This window comes from Myotis yumanensis, unplaced genomic scaffold (genome assembly GCF_028538775.1).
Source record: "Myotis yumanensis isolate MYYU_CA2020_CCGP unplaced genomic scaffold, mMyoYum1.0.hap1 SCAF_1, whole genome shotgun sequence".
NCBI classification, from domain to species: domain Eukaryota; kingdom Metazoa; phylum Chordata; class Mammalia; order Chiroptera; family Vespertilionidae; genus Myotis; species Myotis yumanensis.
The window spans coordinates 40,144,834-40,165,362 of record NW_027223752.1 but is presented as its reverse complement, the minus strand read 5'-3'; the positions used below and the strand labels follow the sequence as shown (position 1 = coordinate 40,165,362).

The 20,529-nt window shown below is 37.8% G+C and overlaps 1 protein-coding gene across 1 annotated transcript in view; it reads left to right on the top strand.

The window, feature by feature from the left end:
- The window catches only part of SLC38A6 (solute carrier family 38 member 6), a 68,825-nt gene that overhangs the window by 37,333 nt on the left and 10,963 nt on the right, over nucleotides 1-20,529 (top strand). Inside the window, exons 6-10 of the mRNA XM_070418848.1 lie at nucleotides 5,089-5,167; nucleotides 14,369-14,451; nucleotides 14,930-14,988; nucleotides 19,662-19,727; nucleotides 19,962-20,015. Coding sequence (XP_070274949.1) covers nucleotides 5,089-5,167; nucleotides 14,369-14,451; nucleotides 14,930-14,988; nucleotides 19,662-19,727; nucleotides 19,962-20,015 — 341 coding nt within the window. The remainder of the gene's footprint in view (nucleotides 1-5,088; nucleotides 5,168-14,368; nucleotides 14,452-14,929; nucleotides 14,989-19,661; nucleotides 19,728-19,961; nucleotides 20,016-20,529) is intronic.

Genomic DNA, 20,529 nt, shown 5'->3' with positions numbered 1-20,529 from the left:
AATAAATAATATCGGTGTTTCAGGTCTGTGGTGAAGGTTAAACGAGGAAATAACGTAGAGATCACTTAGAACACAGTCAAGCATACACTAGGCACCCCAAACCAAACATGCTTGCTGTTCTCACACTTCTCCCTTTCCCCTTTCCTCTGCTTCTGACGTCACTCCCCTCAGCCTCCATGCTGCCAACTCATGTGTTTCTCTTTATGATTAGACAACCAATATCAATACCTTTCCACTTGCTATGGCCTAATCAAATTTTACCCTATTTTAGTCATTTCTTAATATAAGAGTTGCTTTTCCCACATGGTTTTTAAAGAATACTTTCAACTTCTGTGTTTTGATTAGGTTCACAGATTTTTTGAATTTTCTTCCCAGGATAGTTTCCATGAAATGAATTCTATTAGTTATGTTTAAAATGAATGAGAAAAGAATACCTATTTAGTTAATGTGGTGAAACGAAATGATTTGTAATGGTTGAATACCTGTCATCAAGGTATGTCTTCTAGCACTAATTCTGGCTTTGGTAGTGTGTAGGCCAGAACCACTTAACTATAACCATGGCACTTATGGATGACCCTGTTACAGCTATTAATTTAGATTACAATATTGGTGTGTCTTGTATTAGGAGTGTATGCTATGTATCAATGTCAGCAAATATCACTTACAAATTCTTGCTTGTGACCTGTCTCTAAGATGTCTTTAAACACTTCCTTATGCCATTAATAAAAGACATGAGACAAAAGGTGTGACAGGCAGCTTTTTGATGGAGTGAACCTTTTGGTTAAAAATCAATGGATAGCCGAAACCAGTTTGGCTCAGTGGATAGAGCGTCGGCCTGCGGACTGAAGGGTCCCAGGTTCGATTCCGGTCAAGGGCATGTACCTGGGTTGCGGGCACATCTCCAGTGGGAGATATGCAGGAGGCAGCTGGTCGATGTTTCTCTCTCATCGATGTTTCTGGCTCTCTATCACTCTCCCTTCCTCTCTGTAAAAAATCAATAAAATATATTTTTTTAAAAAAATCAATGGATATGTGAACTTTCTTATTGATATCATATCTTTACTAGTAAAATTTTTTCCAGTTTACTTTACTGAGCTGATTGTTCTTTTCATGTGAATCTAATGAAGATGTATTTCCTAACTTAATGTATATTCTTGTTTCCTTTCTGTATTATATATAATATATTAAGGTGCTAGTCCTTGCATGAAAGTTTACTTGTAGTTAAAAAAAATAATTTAGTGGAAAGTATAGTGTCTTTCTTTGTTTTACTTGCGTAGTCATGAGTTCTGTGGTTCTGTAGCTCTTAGAACAAGCACCAGCAGTCTCTAAGAAGCAGTATTTTGCTTGTCTTATCATATATTTATATCTTGTATGCTGAGATATTTTTTGAGAGATAAATGTTTATATTTCTTGAAATATACATGATTCTTCAGACTGGAATCTAATGAAATAGGACACCCACTTGAAAACCAAAGAGTTAAGGCTACAACAGAGGATAAAAGTGATCAAATGATTAGCCAGAGGCTAATAGAAATTCTGGGAAGAATGACAGATTGTATATTAGAAAGAAATTTGATCTCATATTCATTGAAGCTTTTTACAGCTAAAGATCTAAAAGAAATAATAGAAAATTACTGAAAGAGATGAATGTCTGAAACTTTAGAAATCCATGGAGTGTTGGATTAATCCAAGCAAGAAAGACTGATGGGCAGATAATAAATTACATTGTGTAGGAAGTCTGCATTCCTTGTTTTCAAGGTTGTTGGGTTTTTTTTCCTGGCAAGATATATTTAAGTAGCTCTAGGCCAGTTTCAGAAAATTCCGTTCATGATTTTTATTATCACACCATATGTGTATGATTCTTTGGAATAGATAAAGTATTATAAACAGAGACTTCAAATCCTTGAGTGGAAAAAATTAAACCTTCCTTCTGTACCAAATTAATAGCAAGTGTTTCCTTATGAGAGTGTAAGCAATATAGAATACCTTTTCTTGTACAATCCCATAAGTAAAGGAGAGTTTGAAGAAATGTACCGTACTGCTGCCTGGAAAAAGCTGTACTTCAACAGCTGTCCTTCTGCCGGAGAAAACAAATGGTCATAAACTGGAAAAGGTGTATATGTACATTTTCATTACAAAGAAGTGGTTACTTACTTAACTGTTCCAAATTTTACTTTGCCATAGGTACATGTTATTTTACTTAAAAAATTGAGTGTATGTTTGTGTGTGTAATTATTGCTTTTTCATATAAATTTATACACAAAGTAGTATAGAGTCTTTTCTTTTCTCTCCAGGGCTAAGTGATCACACAGCATTATAATAATTGTTCAGGAGTACAGCTACTTTTAAATATGTTGATTGAGAAATATATATTCTTCTTCTTAAACTATTTGAACCTTTTAATCAATTTCCCCCAGATTTTTGCCATGAAGGCCTGGCATTCATTTGTGTTCTTAGTTTTGTAGGTTTAGGGAGAAAGTGAAGTGTTTCCTGAAATATCTACACTAATAAAAGAGAAACATGGTAATTAGCGTACAACCGCTACCATTTTCATTGGCTAATCAGGGCGATATGCAAATTAACTGCCAACTAAGATGGCGGTTAATTTGCATATGTAGGCACAATGCAGGGAGGCGAAAGGGAAAGCATGGAAGAAGCCCCCTGCCACTGACAGTGATCGGAAACCCAGGGGGGAGCTAAGAGCCGGGGGGTAGGGCAAAGGCGGCCATGGGGGCCACCTTTGCCCTGCCCCCCAGCCATGATCGGAGAATCTGGCGCCTTTGCCGAACTGGCCAGTGATAGCAGGAAGTAGGGGTGGAGCCAGCGATGGGAGCTGGGCAGGGGCGGCTGCAGCTGCGGGGCACCGCTGCCCGGGCCTAATGCCTCGGCCAGAGGCGTTAGGCCCGGGCAGGGGCGGAGCCCAAGATCGTGGGGTGGCTGCAGCTGGGCAGGGGCGGTGCCAGCGATCATGGGGAGCAGGGGCAGAGTCGCCGATGGTGGGAGCTTGGGGTCCCCTGCCCAGGCCTAATGCCTTGGCCACAGGCGTTAGGCCTGGGAAGGGGTGGAGCAGGAGATCCCTTGGAGAGCTGTGGGTCCCCTGCCCAGGCCTAATGCCTGGGTGAGAGGCATTAGGGCGGAGCCGGCAATCGCAGGGAGCAGGGGCCGAGTTGGCAATGGTGGGGTGCTGGGGGTCCCTTGCCCAGGCCTAATGCCTTGGCCAGAGGTGTTAGGCCTGAGCATGGGCAGAGCCAGCGATCGTGAGCAGGGGCGGTGTGGGCGATCGTAGGGAGCTGGGGGTCCCCTGCCCACCCTGATCCGGGACACCCTTCAGGGCAAACCAGCTGGCTCCCACCCGTGCACCAGGCTTCTATCCTATATAATAAAAGGGTAATGTGCACATGCAATTTTTTTTTTCAAATATATTTTATTGATTTTTTACAGAGAGGAAGGGAGAGGGATAGAGAGTTAGAAACATCGATGAGAGAGAAACTTCGATCAGCTGCCTCCTGCACAACCCCTACTGGGGATGTGTACGCAAACAGAGTACATGCCCTTGACGGGAATCGAACCTGGGACCCTTGAGTCCGAAGGCTGACGCTCTATCCACTGAGCCAAACCTGTTAGGGCGGTAATGTGCAAATTGACCCTGGGAATGACTGGTCACTGTGACACACACTGAACACCAGGGGGCAGATGCTCAATGCAGAAGCTGACCCCTGGTAGTCAGTGCATTCCCACAGGGGGAGCTCTGCTCAGCCACAAGCCAGGCTGATGGCATCACAGCAGCGATGGTTGGAGCCTCTCCTGCCTCCTCAGCAACTCTATGGATGTTCAACTGCAGCTTTGGCCCGCTGACAAGTGGACATCCCCCAAGGGATGTATCACTGCCAGCTTAGGCACAATCCCCCGGGGAGCAGGCTTAAGCAGGTGGACATCCCCCGAGGGGTCCCAGACTGCGAGAGGGCACAGGCTGGGCTGAGGGACCCCCGCGTGCACAAATTTTTGTGCACCGGGCCTCTAGTCTATATTATAAAAGGCCAGGGGCCTTAACACTGTAATGACCAAACGACCAGTCATCAGGAGGTGCATGGAGCACCTCTCGGGCCCTCCCTCCACGCTGTCCCCCGCATACCCCACCCCCCGGGTGCCAGCAGTGTCGACAGAGCATTGTGGGGCCCTGGCAGTGTCCATGGAGCGTCGTGGGGCACCAGCAGCATTTGTAGAGTCACGGGGCAACGGACATGGCCCTGATGGCAGGCTAGGCCTAGGGGACCCTACACATGCACGAGGGCCTCTAGTATATAAATAACAAAATTAATGTACACTCTTTATTCTTCATGGACATATTCTTGTTGGCTCTTTTTTCTTCCTTTCTTTTTCTTTCTTTCTTTCTTTTTTTTTTTTTTTTTTTTTTTTGGTTAATCCTTACCTGAAGATATTTTTTCCTTTTTTTTTTTTTTTTTTTTTTTTAATGAGCAAGTGGAAGGGAGGGCAGGAGGAAGAGAAAGAGAGAGAAACGTCAATGTGAGGGAGACACATCGATTGGTTGACTCCTGCACCCACCCAACCAGGGCCGGGAACCTGCAATCCAGGTACATGCCCTTGACCTGGAATCGAACCCATGACCCTTCAGTGCGCGGACTGACACTTCAACCACTGAGGCACACTGGTCAGGGCTCTTTCTCAATATATACTTAACCTATGGGGGAAAGAGATTATTTCTCTGTGAAACTAAAATTTTGACTCCAGATCACCTGGGTTTCTATGTACTTAAGCATTTAAGCTTAATTATTTGCCTTGAACTTGAAATGTAAGCAAAGGATACTTAATGAATTTACAATTATTCTTCTCTACAGAGTTATTTATCTGCATTCCCAGTATATAGATCTCTCTCTCTCTCCATATATGTGTGTGTGTGTGTGTGTGTGTGTGTGTGTGTGTGTGTGTATCTTTGAGGACAGTGCAGTATAAGTTAATCTTCCACATAGCCCTAATAGATACCTGTGTTTCTGGATAAATTCTTCTTTAAGTGATAGAATCTTAAAGATGATAGAATTCTAACAGGAATTCTCTTTGTTCTTTTTGCAGCTATGTCATCTTATCTTTTAATTATTAAGACAGAGCTTCCTGCAGCTATTTCAGAATTTTTGTCTGGAGACTATAGTGGGTAAGAAAAAATACTTCACATGTGTCCACTTATTTACTAGTTCAATAAGTATTTATTAAGCTAGTGGGAAGTAAAACAAATGTAGTCCCTGCCCACAAGACACTTACATATTAGGCAGGGGCAGAGCAGTCATGGAGGAGAAAACACTAAGCATAATGGTGATCCATTATGTATGAAGCACTGAGCCATGAGCCCTTTGAAAGGCCAGATGTAACCCTTACAGTCTGTGAGGGTGTGATAGGGCAGGACAGGTTTGAGCTAGATCTTAGAGAAGGGTAGAGGAGAAATTTCTGGGGATATGCAAGATTGGGATAGGGGAATGGAGAAAAAGACTGAAAGTACTGATAGTAAAGGCCAGCAAAGGATGGAGTGGATAAAACCGCTGTCACTTTTCAGCCAGCTATCATGATAAAGATAAATCATATTGATAAAGTTACAGCCATACTTACGTGAGATTCCTATTATAAAGCATGATTTAAAAAATTATTTTCAAAGATTGTTTTTTAACAGTGTTATAAACAGTACTAAACCACATCATACCCCCTTTTCTCCTTATTTTAAAAACACTGTGCTGTAAAGATTGTTGACTCATTTCTTTTTATAGGGGAAAAACAAATTAATTATACTTTTCCTTTCACTACATAGAACAAGAAATTTTGCGAAAAATAAACTTGAAAAGACAGAATACATTGTTTTGTCATCAAGTTATTTTACATAATTTATAAACAACAACAACAACCTGTCAGACTTTTAGATTTAAGTATTTGGTTGTTTTGCTCTAATATTTGAACTTAATCTGGATTAAAGAGCAAGTTTTCAAAATGTAGTTTTTAGCATTTACAACTTGGTTTATATGAAAGAATTCTCCTTAGATAACTGTAAATACATATTTATAAGGAAAGTATGTATACTTTATTTTTTCATCAAATTTATTGGGGTGACATTGGTTAATAAAAAGTATGGTATACTTTAGATCTAACTAAGAACTATCCAGAAAATGTGGTTGAAAAAAGTTCTTAATGATGTTTCATTATCAGAAATATTGTGCCTTAATATAGTACTTTATTAGTTCACAAGGTTTCCTCATTCATTATCACATTTGATGCTCACCAGTACCTTTTTTATCTACAGCTTTACACGGTTACTTTTAATTTTTATGATCTTACTTTGATAAATAATTCCTATAATAAATAGCTATAAGGAAATCACTTTTGTACTTGTAGTAAAAATATTGCAGACAACTTTTATTGCTCAAAAAGTTCTATGTGATAAATTTCTTTTATAATTCAGGGCTAAGAACTCTAGGCAATATGAGGTAAAATGAAGACTGTTAAACCAAGAGTAAGGAGGTGTGTGTCCTACCCATTTCATATTCAGAAACGGCAGGAAATTAATTTAACTACTTTTCACCATAAAAGACTTAGGTTTCTTCACCTGCTATAATACTGGCAGTACTATATTGCCTTCTTAAAAAAGTTGTTGGGATAACCAAATAAAATATTGTACGAATATGTGCTTTTGTAAGTTGATAGCATAGTGTAAATATGCAGAATTAGAAGAAAAGAAATTTCAATAGTGTCTGTATTAAAGATGATTTTTTCTTATTTGCTCCGCTTGCCTGGAAGGTCAGAGTCAAATTTGAATGTTAATCCTGATAGTTGTCATACATGTGTTTTCTTTCTTTCCCTTGGTCCTGAATTGGGTCACTTCTATTCACATTTTAAAAAATGTTTTTTATTGATTTGAGAGAGAGATAGAAACATCAATGATGAGAGAGAATCATTGATCGGCTGCCTTCTGCATGCCCCCTACTGGTAATTGAGCCTGCAACCCGGGCGTGTGCCCTGACTGGGAATCGAACTGGGACCTCCTGGTTTATAAGTTGAAGTTCAACCAGCTGGGCATATTCACAGTTTTTGTTTTTGTTTTTGTTTTTTTTAAATATTTTATTGATTTTTTTACAGAGAGGAAGGGAGAGGGATAGAGAGTTAGAAACATCGATGAGAGAGAAACATCGATCAGCTGCCTCCTGCACACCCCGCACTGGGGATGTGCCCGCAACCAAGGTACATACCCTTGACCGGAATCAAACCTAGGACCCTTCAGTCCGCAGGCTGACGCTCTATCCACTGAGCCAAACCGGTTAGGGCAATATTCACAGTTTTTTATTATTATATGTGTTTGTGCAAAGAGGAAGAATAAAAATACATATAAAATTGAGGTAGTATATGACAGAACTGATACTAAAACATAGGTCTTCTTTCTCTAAAAGTGGTACTTTTACCATAGCTTCAGTTTAAATCAGTTGCCATTTAATTTTTTTTTTTCTGGTTTGTTTAAAAAAATAAAAATTAACTCCCATCTCGCTTATATTAATAGAAAATTGATAAAAATGTTACTTTTACATGTCACACATGAACTTTTAAAATTATATACTTCAAAATACTGTGTCCAATTTGCATAATCTCTGTTATGATGTTTTAAAATTGCATATTTAACAGCTTTACTATTTAAAATCTAATATATATTTGCTTATTTTGGATTTCAAGTTTTTGAAAAAATGAATACAACTAATTATATTGGTTAGCATGCAGATAAATCATTAGTCTTTAAAGCTTAAAGCTGTAAAGTAAGAAACAAATGATATGGTAATTTACTTAACTATCTAGGGTAGTTTATTTCTGGATAGAGTTACATAGCACTATTTCTTCTATGAGATCAATATGATATTGATATGCTTTTATTTTAGAGTTTGACTTACAGTGACTTGCAGTTAAGATCTTTTAAGTGAGCTTATTTTCTGGGTTGTCTGTGAGATATGATGTACCTTTGTGAAACATAAACCTTTACAAAGATATTATTGAAAAGAAACTTTATGTTCATAATATTCACTTTCAAAAATTACTATTAGAACTCAGAAGCTATAATACTTATACCAAACTATTATGAGACATCTATATTTTTCATAGAATAGTTTCTATTTTAAAAATCTATGTCTGTTAAAATGTGGAAGCTCTCTGTTAACATTTAATGATCTTGTCAGGGGAATATGATTGACACAATTAAGTTGTCTTGCATTTGAGTTACAAAATTGATATGGGATGTGAGTCAGATCTTAATTCAGAACATATGATACTCTTGTTCCATTCCATTCGAGAATGAAATTAAAGCAACTTATAAATAAATCTGGTTTTCATTAAAATATGGGGGGAAAAAGTCTGCATGCCAAAGCATTTGAAATATAGTTTAGGATTTATACTCTATATTTCATACTTGGAACATTTTTATCATACAGGATTAAATCCACTGATCAAACAAGTTTTCTAGGAGGTATAAAACTTTTTACTCTAATTCTGTTAGTTAAAGAGAAAGTATATTCATATATCACAGTAGGAAAACAGGAGTTCTGTTAGATAATTCTTTGTTCTCCCTCTCAGATTTAAGATTAGGGTAAATCTAAAATCTTGATTTATAAAATATATTTATTTAATGTGTGCTTTTTGAGATTTCTTTTTACTGGTTTGTATTTTATAAGTTTAATCACTTCTGTTCTTTGGAAATATCCCTTGGAAAGGAAATTCAGTTGACTGACATGCACATGAAATGTAAACTAACTTTACTGAACATTACTGTATTGCCTTTATTGTCAGCATTATGAATATAACTTAATAAGGGTAAGAAATAATTAATAACCAGCAGCCAAGCAGGGATAGAGAAATTATATTTTGAATACAGTTTTTTACATTAGGAATCTGAAGTCAATCTGGTAAAGAGGTGAATAAAGGAAGCACAATGTTGAGAAAAATGAAGCAATATCTGGAAAATACAATAAACTCAAAGTGACTCCTCAAGAGTAGGGAGTATTTCCATTACTCTGTCCCTAAGATGAGCATCATCCGTTTGCTGATTCTAATGACATATGAGATGAAGTTGTTGAGCCATGTGATCTGTGAGGTGCTATGACTGATTCTGAGTTACTGCTCGGGGGGGTGAAGTTATCTCAGACCTCAGTTCAGTGCTGTGGGCAGTTATGTGGCTTCTATGATGAGTAAATTGTGATTTGAAATAGTATAACATTATACAGTATAATATAATGGTATAAATTATAAAGTTCAGGATTCCGAAGTGTTCCTTTATGCAACAGAACAGAGTCTGGTCCTGAGGATTAAGGTGCTCCCTTCACTGCTCTGCCCTTCTGACGGCAGGGACCGCAGGACTAACTGCGGGATCTGCCTTGGTGCTGCTCTGGCCTCTCCTCCCGGCGCTGCCACTGTCTGGGTCTGATTGAGTCCCAGACGAGGGAGATTTCAGGCCCAGAGCCTGGGCTCTTTGCCAGCTTAAGAAGTTTAGTTGCCAGGTGTTCTTCAATGAGGGATATTTTGAAGTTTCCACTCTGATACTACCTATTTAAGAGTGGCGAGAAGATGAATGTGCCAAGTATCATTTGTATTGTTAATATGTGTCTTCTCTTAGGACCTCCTGCATACCAGGAATTGAGGGGCATGTGAATGAAAATGCAGAGGGCACAGCTTCAAGTCCATTAGACCTAGAAATACGTGTACATAGGCTTTAGTTTCTGGCATTTGCATTTTCTAAAGACATGAATTAGGGTGGAGAAGGGAAAGTTATGTTCACAGTGCTATTTATTTTTTATTGATTTCAGAGAGGCAGGGAGAGGGAGAGAGATAGAAACATTAATGATGAGAGGGAATCATCGATTGGCTGCTTCCTGCACAGCTCCCCCTCCCCCGCCACACACACACACACTGGGGATCAAGCCTGAAACCCAGGCATGTGCCCTGATCAGGAATCAAACTGGGACCCACTAGTTCATAGGTCGTCAACCACTGAGCCACACCGGCCAGGCTTCACAGTGCTATTTCTGCTATTGCTCCTTTTCCAGTCCTATTAAAGAGGAAGTTGTCAGCACCCAATAGTACCCATTAAAGATACATAGAGAGGATTTCCTCATAAATCAGGGTGTAAAAAGAGACACAGTGAATGAATCATGAAGTCCATGTTAGAAGATAGGGGTTGAAACCATGCAGAGGAACACCTTTTCTCCTATTTTATTTCTTTCATTCATTCATTCTTAATTGAGATAAATTGACATGTAACATTGTGTAAGTTTAAAGTATACAGTGTGTTGATTTGATACAATTATATATTGCAAGTAGAGACCCGGTGCATGAATTCGTGCATGGGTGGAGTCCCTCGGTGGCCTGGAGGGATCAGGCTGAAACCCTCAGTCCAACGCTGCCTGCAGCTCCTACTGCCGCTCCTGCTCATCCTGGCCCCACTGTGCCTGCCGCAGGCTCGTGCCCAATCAGTCCTGATTGTGAGAGGCTCACGCTGCGGCCGCAGCGCTCACCAGCCATGAGCCTTGCACCTGGCACCCTCCCAAGGGGAGTGGCCTGTGGGATCAGGCTGAAACCGGCTCTCCAACATCCCCGGAGGGGTCCTGGATTGCGAGAGGGTGCAGGTCAGGCTGAGGGACCCCACCGGTGCACGATCGGGCCGGGGAGGGACCATGGGAGGGCTCCAGGGCATGTCAGGCCCATCTCACTCAGTTCCGATCGGCCGGACCCCAGCAGCAAGCTAACCTACTGGTCAGAGCATCTGCCCCCTGGTGTTCAGTGCACATAATAGCGACTGGTCGACCAGTTGACTTTCTGCCCCCTGGTGGTCAATGCACATCATAGCGAGTGGTTGAGCAGCCTTAGCATATTACGTTTTGATTGGTTGGTTGGTCTATTTGCATATTACCCTTTTATTATATAGGACTAGAGGCCCGGTGCATGAAATTTGTGCACAGTTGGGGTCCCTTAGCCCGGCCTGCACCCTCTCCAATCTGGGACCCCTGTTTAAACCAGCAGTCAGACATCCCTCTCACAATTCAGGACCGCTGGTTCCTAACTGCTCACCTGCCTGCCGCCTGATGCCCCTAACTGCTCCCCTGCCTGCCTGATTGCCTTTAACCGCCTCTGCCTGCCTGATTGCCCCTAACTGCCTTCCCCTGCCGGCCTCATTGCCACCAACTACCCTCCCCTGCTGGCCTGGTTGCCCCCAGCTGCCCTCCCCTGCCGGCCTGGTCGCCTGCAACTGCCCTCCCCTGCTGGTCTGGTTGCCCCTAACTTCTCTCCCCTGCTGGCATGATTGCCCCTAACTGCCTCTGCCTTGGCCCCCGCCACCATGGCTTTGTCCAGAAGGACGTCCGGATGGATGTCAGTCTAATTAGCATATTACCCTTTTATTAGTATAGATATGATTACCACAGTAGTGTTATTTAATGCCTCCATCATGTCACATCATTATCATTGTTTTTTGTGGTGAGAACATTTAAGAGTTAGCCTCTTAGCAGCTTTCAAGTACATAATGCAGTACTGTTGACTGTAATCACAGTGTTGTGCATTAGACCCCCAGAACTTACTCATCTCTAACTGCAAGTTTGTACCCTTTGACCAACATCTCCTTGGTCCCCCTAACCCCCAGCCTCTAGGAATCACCATTCTTCTCTGTTTCTATGAGTTTAGGACGTTTTAGATTCCACATATAAGTGATATACAATATTTGTCTTTTTCTTTCTTACTCATCTTAGTATAATGCCTCTAAGGTCCATCCACGTTGTCACAAATAATAGGTTTCCTTCTTTCTCCTGGCTCAATAATATTTCATTATATATATCACATCTTCTTTATCCATCATCCATTGACAGACACTTAGGCTGTTTCCATATCTTGGCTATTGTGAATAATGCTGCAATAAACATGGGAGTGCAGATATCTTTTCATTTCCTTTGGATATATGCCCAGAAGTGTGATTGCGGAATCATATGGTAGTTCAATTTTTAGTTTTTTGAGGAGCTTCCATATTATTTTCCATAGTGGCTGAACCAATTTACAATCCCACCAGCAGTACACAAGGGTCCCTTTTCTCCACATCCTGGCCAACACTTATCTCTTGTTTTTTTTATGATTCCTATTCTAACAGGTGTGAAGTGTTGTCTTACTGTGTTTTGATTCTTATTTCCCTGATGATTAGTGATGTTGAACACCTTTTCAGGTACCCATTGGCTATTGATATGTCTTCTTTGGAAAAATGTTCATTTTTTTCTGCCCATTTTTAAATCAGATTGTTTTTATTTTTATTTTTGTAATTGAATTGTATGAGTTCTTTATATATTTTGGATATTAATTCCTTGTCAGATATATGGTTTGCAAATATTTTCTCCCATTCTGTAGATTGCTCTTCATTTTGTTGTTTCTTTTGCTATATAGGTTTTTAGTTCGATGTATTCCCACTTAATTTTGCTTTTGTTGCTTGTGCTTCTGGTGTCATATCCAAAAAATTGTTGCTAAGACATCAAGGAGCTTTCCCTCTATGTTTTCTTCTAGAAGTTTTATGGTTTCAGATCTTACACTTAAGTCATTAATCTATTTTGAGTTAATTTTTGTGAGTGGGAATCCATTGAGCAGCTACATCGGACGGGCTACTAAATTGTCTTTTTATAAAAGCTGCTTAATATCCCATTGAGTATGCTGTTATCGATATTTTTCTATTGTTGGATATATAGGATTTCCCCCAGCTTTTTAATACTATAATGATGTATTCATAGCTTCATGCACATAGAATTCTATATATTTAAGATTATTTTTGAGAATAAATTACCACATTTGCTTTGTTCTTGCTACATATTATCAGTTTTTCCAGGAGATAGTACTAGATTGACAAAGTCACTGGCAACATATGAAGGACCAATTATGCTACATCCTCAAATTTTATGTTTAAAATAATTTTAGTGCCCAGCCAGTGTGGCTCAGTGGTAGAGCATTCATCTATGAACCTGGAGGTCACAGTTTGATTCCTGGCCAGACCACATGCCTGGGTTGTGGGTTTAATCCCAGTGTGGGGTGTGCAGGAGACAGCCAATTTTCTCTCATTGTTGTTTCTATCTCTCTCTCTCTCTTCCTCCCTGAAATCAATAAAAATACATTTAAAAAATAAATAAAAAATAAATTTACTGTTTAATTTCAACAGCCTCATTATTTCTTTAATTGCATTGGATTTTTCTTCATGTGTATTTACTAGGTGTACTTCTTTCATAAGTTGTTTGTCCTTTACATACTAAAGTCTCTAGTATTAAAGTCTTGGGAAGTTCGTTCTAACTTTTTAAAACTTCTATAAGATATTTTATATTGAAAAATTAAAAGAACATATATGCAAACAAGGAGAAAATAAAATTGCTCATATTGTTACCACACAGAAATACCTACTTTTTGTATTTTGAGTATATCCTTCTGATTTTTAAAAAATGTGCATCCACTTTTTTAAATAACTGAATATACCATCCCACTTTTTCACCTACCTTTTCTAATTCAACATTCTAATGACTTATGAAAATTTTAATACTTTTTTTTTGGTAATCCATGTACTTTCCTGAAAGTTTGAAAAATATAAATTATAAAGAAGAAAAATTACCCATTATTCTACCGCCTAAAGATAACGTCTACTGATTTATTGCAATTCCTTTCCATTTTTAATCTGTATTCTTCCTCAAAATTATAATCATGCTGTAAATATTTATTATGTTTACTGAATATTCATTATATTATTATATCTATGAAGTGATCTTTTTTTTAAAAAAATATATTTTATTGATTTTTTACAGAGAGGAAGGGAGAGAGATAGAGAGTTAGAAACATCGATCAGCCGCCTCCTGCACATCTCCCACTGGGGATGTGCCGGCAACCCAGGTACATGCCCTTGACCGGAATCGAACCCGGGACCTTTCAGTCCCCAGGCCGACGCTCTATCCACTGAGCCAAACCGGTTTCGGCTATGAAGTGATCTTTTTTGAGTATCCCATAGTTCCGTAATTTATTTTTAAATTGTCATGGTATTAGGTGTTTGTTTCCAATATTTATTATTATTTTCACCAGTTTTGTACACTCTACTCCTCACCAACATTGCCTATCTTATTTTTTTTAATTATTTGCTAATTTGGTACTTGAAATGGCATCTCATTATTTTGATACATTTCTTAAATGTAAATTTATTAATAATAATATTAGGATCCCACAAGAACATATCTTAACAAAAGGAAGTAGGCTTTTTGTAAGTGTGTGTGTTTGTGTGTGTGTGTGTGTGTACACAAACACTGGAGTCCTGCGCCTAAAATAGAACTATTTTTTTTTCTAATAGGTCTTGGTATCTTGATGAACAAACACTACTAATAATCATTTGTGTTGTCATTGTGTTTCCTCTTGCTCTTCTTCCTAAAATAGGTAAGTCTTTGTTGAAGAGAACATTATTTGTTTAAAATAAAGTAAAAAGAAAGAAAGAAAATAATATTAAGGGGCTTTGGAAGTTCACAGTACCACATTTTTAGCAGAAGGGTGGTGGTTGTGCATAATTTGAACTTGGACTTATTTTAGGTTGTTCAGCCTTCAGCCCTGTCTAGTTAACCTATTACTTGGTTTGCAGTAGTATTTTGTCTGCCCCACTAAAATAAAATCTTTACAGTGGAACATTAAAGGGCAGCCTTTCCTTACAGTGTACCATTAGTGGTAAGCCAGTTCCAATTCTGCCGTACAGAGCTACATAAATGATCTGTGACAGATAGTTGGAATGTTGTTATTCTCAATCCTAAGCCCCAGATACCAAGCACTGTAATAGAAAACATGCCCAAGATGTATAGCTTTAGCTGTACATTAGGATCATTTTCCTTATAAATTGTGTTTTATTTTTACTGTTATTTTACAGGCTTTCTTGGCTACACAAGTAGTTTATCATTTTTCTTTATGGTGTTCTTTGCTCTTGTGGTAAGTTTAAAATAATAGTGTATTGCTTATCTCCTCACTAAAACTGAACTCATTGTCTTAATGTCTTTTTTTTCTTTTAACTCTGTTTTGGGCAGGTATCCCATTTTATTTCAGTGTGTTATTGAAAGCACTTTTGTTTCACAAAATTATTTCCTCCATTTTATCTATTTTAAAGAGGCATGGCTGGACCAGCATTTCAAGTTCAGTATCATTTGTGGTTAATTAGAAAGGAGAGCACACCATTCTGTTAAAACCTTAGATGGAGTGTAATTCTTTGTGTAGGTTGTGTAATCACTTTATTTCTGTACAATACTCTGTGTGTGTGTGTGTGTATGTGTGTGTGTGTTGGGAGTATTCAATTATGAGAATCAGGCTGGTTCTAATCTGTAAAATGATTTGATACTAGTTATCTTAATTATGAAACTTTGTTCCATTAATGACACAAGAGCTTCTGGGGCTTAACTGTTGAGATTTAGTAAGAACTGAGGTGTCTGAATTGTATCTGGTCTGGTTTATTCAGCATAATTAGGTTCTCATAAAAATACTACTGCAGCCGAAACCGGTTTGGCTCAGTGGATAGAGCGTCGGCCTGCGGACTGAAAGGTCCCAGGTTCGATTCCGGTCAAGGGCATGTACCTGGGTTGCGGGCACATCCCCAGTGGGGTGTGTGCAGGAGGCAGCTGATCGGTTTCTCTCTCATCGATGTTTCTAACTCTCTATCCCTCTCCCTTCCTCTCTGTAAAAATCAATAAAACATATATATTTAAAAAAAAAATACTACTGCAAAGAAATATTTTTTTTCACTGTGTAATACATTTTTTTCTTATATTTAAAAATTAGGAAAAATATCAGATGGTAAACTTACTATTTATAAAATAATCTCTTTAAAAGATACATGCTTAAATGACTTGATTAAACTTTTAAAATCATAAGCTTCGTTAAACTCTCCCTTGCTAATGAGAAATGAAAAAAAGAAAAATGCCACCCAAAAGAGCAAGATAATACATCAGTAGTTAAATCATATTGCATAGCCAGATTTCCATGCGGTCAAACAATCTAAGATGCATTTAACTTAGTCTAAACTGATCTTCTGGGACACAAAGATAAAACAACTTCAGATTATTTTAAAGAGTGGAAGTGACACTGGTTTCTGTGTACAGAAACAATTATACTTTAACGAATGCTCTTAAAACCAAAAATACTTAACAGTGTTTACATTTCATCATTTGTTGAACTTATCAAAAATTGTCTTCCCCCCTCAAATTGTATGACTTATATCTTACAAGTAAGTGAATTGAACATACACTTTCTTTTAGACTTTTTTTTTCAGTTATAGTGAGATATAATTGCATACAGCACTGTATAAGTTTAAGATGCCCAGCATAATGTCTTGACTTACATATATTGTAAAATGATTACCACAATAAGTTTAGTTAGCATCCATGAATACACACTTTTAGACCCCACAATGAAGAGGGAAACAATAAATATTTTCATCATAATTTGATTGTTGAGAAGCATCTACGTGGTTAGGAGTAGCCTGTATATGCAAATAAACATATGGATATTAAGAGAGAATTAGCATAGATAACAATGAATTTTCCCTCGCAGATGATTGGCATTCCAAACTTTGCATCGGTAGGATTAGTTTGATTTTTCTAGCCAGTAGTTTGAAGCAGGTGAAATGTATTCATATGATATGTCTGTTGTACATAGTTTTCACAGTACTCATTTGTCATTGCAGATACTCTTTAATTCGATGCAGGTTTTTACTGTAGCAGTCATATGGAAAAATACCCTTATTCTGCATTTACTGTACTGCTTTATAAACCATCTGCTCAGATTTTTACTTGTGAGCACAATTACAATTTGGTCTACAATGGGATGATGAAGACACTGAATTTTTTTTCAGAAATACCCTTTTTAATTGGCATATTTATTTTAGAGTCTCTAAGTATTAGGTTTTGGATACATAGTGGTTAGGGAAAAGGCACATGTATGTAATTCCCCCCAAATTTTTAAAAGATGCCAATTTTTCATTAATTGTTTTTGTCTGTATGTGTTTGCAAATCGGTATACCATTTATATTACACTAAAAAAATCAAGAAAACACTTATTCTCTTAAATTACACTCTACAAAAAAGCAGATCAAAACCTATAATTTTATCTGTTGTCCCACATCCATATTTTTCATAAAAATTTTAACAAAATTTTGCTCCCTCTGAAATATCTAAAAATTTTAAAAATATTTATTTTAGCAGTGGCTTAGAATGACAGTAACCAGATGGATTACCTTTTTTGGTCCATTTTAGAACACAAATGTATTTCCAGTCTTTCTAAAAGTTCTGTCTGGAGTACAGATTAGTATTCTAAGAAATACTTTAATAAGTGGTAAATCAAAATAGTGAACTGTTTGAAAGGATTTTAGTCAGATGCTTTCCTTTGCTGAGCACTGTTGTTAGGCATGTGGGAGTTTAACCTGGACACAGCTCTAAGGGTCAGTCAATTGTGTAGATGAGATAAGATTAATTTATTAGAAAACAAGTAGATAGAGAACAATATAGGCAATACATAAGTATTGATTTATTTGCTTCAGAGTAAGAATTGCAAGAGTTAAAGATCTCTGAGAGCTAGAGTAAAGAAGGATGTGGAAGGAAATAAATGAGCTGAGCATTGAAAGATGGGGAAGACTGGGAGAAGAGTGAAAGAAGGGCCTTCTGTGCAATGGAAAGTATTTTAAATACTTAGTTATCTTACCCCTGTCTTTCTAACTCCTGGGATTATCTTATGACCATGTTCTGTCTTCACTGAGCAAGGACTGCCTGTCACTCTTGGCTGTTGGGTATTTCCCCATTCCTGCCCTTACTTTTGGTGTGTAGGACATCACTTCTAACAACCCCAGCCCACTGGGGTTGGGATGGATCTCTGCAGAGATATTAGCTCTAGTAACTAATTTTATATCAATATAAAATCAGGTTGCTAATGACATTTTCTTATTAATGAAAAAATAATGATTATATTGCATTTTGGAGCATTGCTTTCAATATTTTGAATTGCAAGCCTCGTGATAACAGCTGAGAAAGTAAATGAGGTAGCTCACACATCAACTTATTGCAGTACTGGTACACAACAAATGCACCATAATGGTTGTTGCTGCCACCACCACCACTGGAGCAGGGCTAAAGAGACTAGCTTCTACCCTTGTATGATTATATTTAATGCACAAGTTTGATACATCCAAAAAGTAAAACAGCAGAGTAAAATAGTAACAAAAAACATGGTATATCATTTGCAATGCATGAGCAATGGTTAACATCTTTAGTTATAAACAAGCTCTTAAAATCCAGTAACACTATAATAATGCAAGGAAGCTGGAAAAATGAAATGGAAACGTACAAGTGATGATTAAGCAGTGAGCAGATATGATTTTGCTGAGCAGTGATGGAGAATAACTTCTCTGCAGTGTCAGTCCTTTTAAACATACCAAGAAAAAGATGGTGAGATTGTTGCTTTTGATTTTTTTCTTCTCTCTTGGTAAGTTGACCATTCATTTTTATTACATATGGAAAACATATCTGGAAATGTCAAAGCAATTTTCCTAGTTTACCCTTATAATTCTCCCCCTCCCATCCCCTTGGGGAGGGTTTTAATTAAGAGTCATTCTTTAGTTTACTCATTAACTTAATCCTAAAGGTATATGTTTTCCTTAGATTTGTTTTATCACTATATAAAATCTTGGTTGAATTAGTTTAAATCCAAAGCTAGATAAATACCAAATAGGAATAGGAATAGGAGCAGTATTTACTTATTGGTCTCCTGCAAAGGACAAACACTTCCTTTATTCTCCCTTGCCCCTTTGTATGCTGGGTTTCAGCCTAGAGCAAATATTTACAGAGTAATTATGTGCCCTGAAACAAGGGCAACAATGGCAATGTTGACACAACCACAACCTTAGGTCTAGGAACAGGATGGCCACAATTAAGAGTAAAATCCTGAGGGGGAAAAAAGAAAGAAAGAAAAGTAAAATTATGAAACATTTTTAAGGATTATTTCTGGAAATTGGCATCCCTCTGGATTTTTTTTTATTTTTTAAATTTAAATTTTAACAGCTGGAATTCCCTAGCTATGTGCTTTTATTCTTAGCCAGTTCTTTCCACATTCACTGCAATAATATAAGTTTGAAAAAAGCAAGGAGGGATAGTACTTATATATCAGAAATCTCCAAGTTCACCCTTTGCATAAGGTCTCTACTCACTTCTGCCTGTGGCCATTTCTAAAACAGCTGTTACTATTTCTCCATCTGCCACTGATGCCAGGTCCACAAATAACCGTATTCTTGTACCATTGTCACTAAAAACATTGTGTTCCCATTTTGAGTTGCACTTTTTTTTAATGCTCTGATGCTATTGGAATTTTGAAAGTTGACTTGAGAGTACTCTGAGTCTTTAATGGGGGAGATCCCCACTAAACAGATAGGCAGCTCCCAACCTCACCCCCACTGTAGGTGGCCCCACCCTGAGGGAAAATTATACGATCCAAGAATCTTCTGTTGGCTAGCATATGGTTTGGCATGGTGTCAGATTAATTGAAATAATGCTGACCTATTTGAAATAATTTCTTTTCATGAATTTTAGAAGAAATAATCTGATTGTTGATTCTACTTATTCTTACAGATAGTAATTAAAAAATGGTCCATCCCTTGTCCTCTGACATTAAATTGTATAGAGCAGTACTTCCAGGTACTATTTTATATTTTCTTTTTATTTTCTTTCTTTTTATTTTAAGCTAAAAAGAAAAAAAAATTAGGCTAATATCTTTTTTTTCTAATAAATGGACTAGTTTGCATTTTGGAACTTTATTTTGAAATGTTTTTATTTGAAAGCCTAGTTATAATAAATTCATCATGTTTGTTGATGCTTTCTGACTTTTAATGACTGTTGGTTTCTCTTTTTCCCCTCAATCCTCTTAAACAGATTTCAAATGCTACAGATGATTGTAAACCAAAGCTCTTTCATTTCTCCAAAGAGGTGTGTAAGTTATTAACAGATACTTTTGGTTGATTTTTCACATTTCAAGTTTTAAGAGATTTGTGTAACAGGGTCTCTTAGGTCTTTGTACCTGTAACTAATTAATTTTCATGAAAGTGCTAAGTATAGGGTTGCCTACCAGAAGAATAATATTATTTAACACAGGGTGGCCTATTATGAAACAGCCACCTTTTTTTGGCATGCCTTTAAATGGAGCCTATTTTAAATGGGCAACTGCCTAAAAGAACAGATTTACTAAAAGTCTGGTCTGGCCAATAAGGTCCTCTGTGGATACAGACTTCCTGTTGCCCTCTGGACTTGTAAAGCTAAATAGCCAATTATATAAAAAACTCCTCCCTTGTGAGTAAAACCTTGGTCTGCAGCTAAACAGCCTCATCATTGGACCAGCAATTGAGCACTGCCAGTATGTCTTCTGGCAGACATTCCACAGTTGAAATTTATGATGCCTTTAGTGGAGACTGGAAAACCAGGTCCCCTTGCCTTCTCTGAGAGC